Source organism: Cibotium barometz, chromosome 50, assembly GCF_041138505.1.
Source record: "Cibotium barometz isolate CiBa-2024 chromosome 50, ASM4113850v1, whole genome shotgun sequence".
Lineage (NCBI taxonomy): Eukaryota > Viridiplantae > Streptophyta > Polypodiopsida > Cyatheales > Cibotiaceae > Cibotium > Cibotium barometz.
The window spans coordinates 2,979,829-2,984,151 of record NC_141095.1 but is presented as its reverse complement, the minus strand read 5'-3'; the positions used below and the strand labels follow the sequence as shown (position 1 = coordinate 2,984,151).

At 41.9% G+C, this 4,323-nt stretch overlaps 1 protein-coding gene across 1 annotated transcript in view; it reads left to right on the top strand.

Annotated features, from left to right (window-relative positions):
- LOC147609724 (protein LEAD-SENSITIVE 1-like) overlaps positions 1-2,944 on the top strand; it is a 3,146-nt gene extending 202 nt beyond the window's left edge. The window contains exon 2 of the mRNA XM_086787051.1: positions 1,983-2,944. Within this exon, the coding sequence (XP_086643177.1) occupies positions 1,983-2,707 (725 nt within the window). The 3' untranslated portion in view covers positions 2,708-2,944. The remainder of the gene's footprint in view (positions 1-1,982) is intronic.
- The last annotated feature ends 1,379 nt before the right edge of the window (positions 2,945-4,323 follow it).

Here is a 4,323-nt window from a genome sequence, read left to right as displayed (position 1 = left end):
TAACGATGTAATCGGGCTTCCCTGCGCTAGTGCATACCTTAAATTGATGAATAAAAAATAAAATACAAGGATTCCATTGGAGGGCATACCTGCTTTGGGAGAAAAAAACGCTATCATCAATGTTTGTGGGTAGTGAAATCTGCAAGTTTTCATGGTCTCCTGGATGATTTCGAAATCTTTGGTTTCCTGAATTCATGTTCCTGTCTCTCACAACCACTTCTCCCCCCCCCAACTAGTCTTAGGCCCCAGATCCTCCCGTAGTTCCCGTTTTTCACCGCCCGAAGGCTCCTGCCTGTAGGTGCTTTTTATCTGCCTGTAGGCGATGCCGCGGAGTAAGCACCTTGTGGGGTTTTGAACCTAGGACCTCCTGGTCCTAGGCAAACACCTTCACCACTTGGGGCTATCACCTCATTGGCCAAGCACACCACTTTTGTCTCCCATTCCTAGCAGGCACTATGGCCTTTGACTTCAATGATCACATATTCATGAAGAAAAGGCAGCTGTAGTTGTATGCAATCAATGTCCAGCTCAAAATTTATCAACAATCTGTATATGCTTCAACGAGGGACATGCATCACTACTTCCTTCAATATGAAACACTTGTTTTCTAGAAACATAGAAACTCTGCTCCCAATTGCATGCTCATGATAGGCATAGTCATCAAAATCCACATCTTCCATATGTCCTTGAGGATCATAAACATAATCTAATTTATGTATCCAATGCTTGCTTGGCACCCATGTAACTGTTGCGACTCTTCAATGTGTGCTTGTTGCCTTTCCCGTTCTTGCATCACACGATATGTTATTTCCTCTCTGATGGCATTTATTCACATCAATGGCATATCTTTTCCTAGCTGTTTGTTTTTGTTTCTCAGGCAAGGACTGGTTCTATTTCTGTTCCTGTTCCCCCCTATTCTTTAGATGAGTAGGGGTTTGAGCAACAGAGGATTATACATACCTAATTGTAAGTGATGGAAAGGGAGGAAATAGGGTCATGAGCGAAGAATTGGCATGTAAGAAAGAGGCTCTACCTACACTAAAGCGGATGAAGGGAAGAGCAGAGACAACCAAGGCACATGCAGTATTAGCAGACCAGTTGGGGATGCAGCCAAGCCTTCCTAAGTGCGCCGTAAAAGGCTTGGTCATAATTAAGGCCCCGAACCTGCACATGAGAGATCCGAGGACACAGATGGCAATACACTATGCTTCATGAGGTGGTCATGGCAGAAAGGAGATAGAAGATTCTGGGGCAAGTTCCCCTAGTAGGGAGATTGGTTTTTTTGCTTGGCTCCTCTACCTTCAAATATTAGAGTTTTTGGGATGAAAAGTAGCAATAGAAAGAAGACTCTTAAGCTGACACAGGCTTAGTGTGAGGTTGATGATGACTTAGATGAGAGCATGTGCTTTGTTCAGCATTTAAGATGGCCTTTTCCTCCTCCAGACTTCTTTCTCGATCTGTTTTGGACTTTATTCATTTTTTTGGTGGTCCATAATGGTCTTTAAAAGATTTCATTGTTTCTGTCACATCTAATTTGTCACTGGAATCAAAGGCAGGAGTCTGTATCGTGGATGGCGAGAGTTTGTATTGATGGCATGCTCTGCCATTGGCAGGTCTCCTCCCAAAGGATTTGTTGCTTAAAGTGAGCAACCTTGAGATCCCTTGAGCATTCCTAGTTGACTTGCATGGAATGAAGTGCCTATGTTTGCTCAATAGATTTGTGGTCGTGAAGGTGCAATCATTATGGACCCTAGCACAAGAGTATCTTTCCAGGGATAGGCACAGGGGTTTCTAGTGTTTGCCTTCACCTTTTAGGAATTATGCGATCTCCCATCCCAATGTCCATGTACTCTAGTTCTCTCTCACTTGGTTGCACATTTCAGTTTCTTTGCCGGCAGTAGATGATCTTAGAGCAAAGAATTTTCAACTAAATGATTTGTTTTCTTCTAAAACCCTTTTCTTTGTTGTGTCTACTTTTACAGGTATTTATATTGGTGATGGATCCGTGATTCATTTCACCAGAGGACAGGGTGAAGAAATAGCGACTGGCACCATTTTGGATAAGTTGTTTGCAAGCTCTGCATCTCCACCATCTAGGAGCTCTAGCCCATGCGAAAAGTGTGGCATGAATGTGGACAGAAATGGAGTCGTGTTGTCATGCCTGGATTGTTTTCTTTGTGGCTGGTCACTGTATAGGTTTCAGTATAAAGAAAACACACTAATCTTTCTTGCCAAAGCACGTGGAGGAATGTGCACCCTTGCCATTTCAGACCCACCAGAGACAGTCCTCCATCGCTCAAGATATCTTTTGGCCAATGGTTTTGGTTGTTACCATATTTTTCGCAACAATTGCGAGGATTTTGCAATTTACTGCAAGACGGGGCTTTTGGTCATTGAAGGAAATGCTATTGGAAGAAGTGGGCAAGCTGTCTCTTTTCTTGGAGCACCTTTGGCAGCTGTGTGCTCTTCTCCACTGAGGTTCGTAATGACACAACCATGGGGTTTAATAGTGGTTAGCGCAGGAGTGTACTGCCTCAGCAGATATGCTGCAGATATGGGCGTTCGGAAAGATGTTGCAAAGATCTCCGTGGAGGACCTAGTTTTAAGGCTCGGTCCACCACCCTCAATCACACAAGTGGAAACTCATTCTGAAAGAGTTGACAGTAATGGGGACCAGCGTGAGGTGTGTTTTGAACAGCAAAATTGATTGCAGCAGTTGCTTGCTGGTACCTTGTGTTTTATGAGCTTTTAAAGCACTAGCAGCTGTATGGTTTCTTTTCACTTTCAATCTGTAAGGTGGGAGATACAAGTCTTCAAAAAAGGGGATGATTAGAAGTCTTATCTGAGCCAATTGGCAAAGATGTTTTAAAAATAAACGCGGTGTTTTGTAGCTAAAACTCATATAAATTGTTAGTTTCAAATGTTTAAGTACATATTGTATTAATTCTTGTAACAGATGCTGATAATGTTTCATTCTTGTATTGATAATTTTAGCATTTCCATTCATAAGATGGAAATTGAGATGCTTTACTGTCTATAGTTTGTGTTGACAGACAGGAATGGTTAGCATTCTCACAGCTTAGAAAGCTGCTCAACTCTCAACACAACCTGAGACACCCCGATGTCCGAGGTGTGGTTCATTTCAGTGTTATGTTTTTAATTGTGGTGTGTCTGTAAATCATGTTCATGGTATTACCCAAAACTGGATATCAAATTGCAGCTTTCGGTCACGTCAAATAAACATTGCTGATTGGACATCTATCAATGTGATTTTTAAAATAGCTAGGTATGACTATCTTAAACATCATTCTACATACTTCTTTCTTTTAAAGAAATCACCGTCTTACTAAAAGTATGTTAGGCTATTAGAGTAGGGTTAGTCTATCTTGCATAGAGAGAATGTGGAGGAGAGGGAGAGCTTTAAACCCTAGCAAACAAACATACACACACACACACAAGAGAGAGCAAGACATGAGAGATGGATAGTTGAATTTTCTTCATCTGCTGCTTCTATACTCAACCAACATAATATAAAGAAATCACCTTCTTACTAAAAGTATGTTAAGCTATTAGAGTAGGGTTAGTCTATCTTGCATAAAGAGAATGTGGAGGAGAGGGAGAGATTCAAACCCTAGCAAGCAAACATACACACACACACACACAAGAGAGACCAAGACACAAGAGAGATGGATAGTTAAATTTTCTTCTATCTGTTTCTTCTATACTCAACTAACATAACATAAAGATAAGAGTACACACTATATGGGTTAGTACTCAACTACTGCAACATACAAAGGGTCGGTCTATAATGTGAACTTGACTAAATGAGCTGGGGTTATAACTATGACAGTCTCTAGTAATCCAAAATGGCTGTCACACAGCCTGTCATCCCACTGGTCGCATATCACCTCATTGGTCGCATATCATCCATAATCTCACCAATCATGCCAGTGGTGTAGATGCGGAAGCTATCACCCAGCGGGTCATCAATGTCCGTCGTAGCACTAGTTGAGCTCAATATCTCAGCATTCCCTCTCGAGCTCAACTCCACACACTGCACTCCAAGTAAGCTTCTAAACTTGTGGAGCTTCTCTGTGCCCAATGCCTTCGTGAAGATGTCAGCCATCTGATCTTCATACCAGATCTATATATCCCTGCTAGAACCTTCTCTTTGGCAAAATGATAATGTACCTCAATGTGCTTCGTTCTAGCATGATATACCGGGTTATTGGCCAACTGTATGTTGCTCATGTTGTCACAATATATGATAACTGTCCTATCCACGGGCTCTCCCATGTCACCAAGTAGCTTCTGAAACCAAGC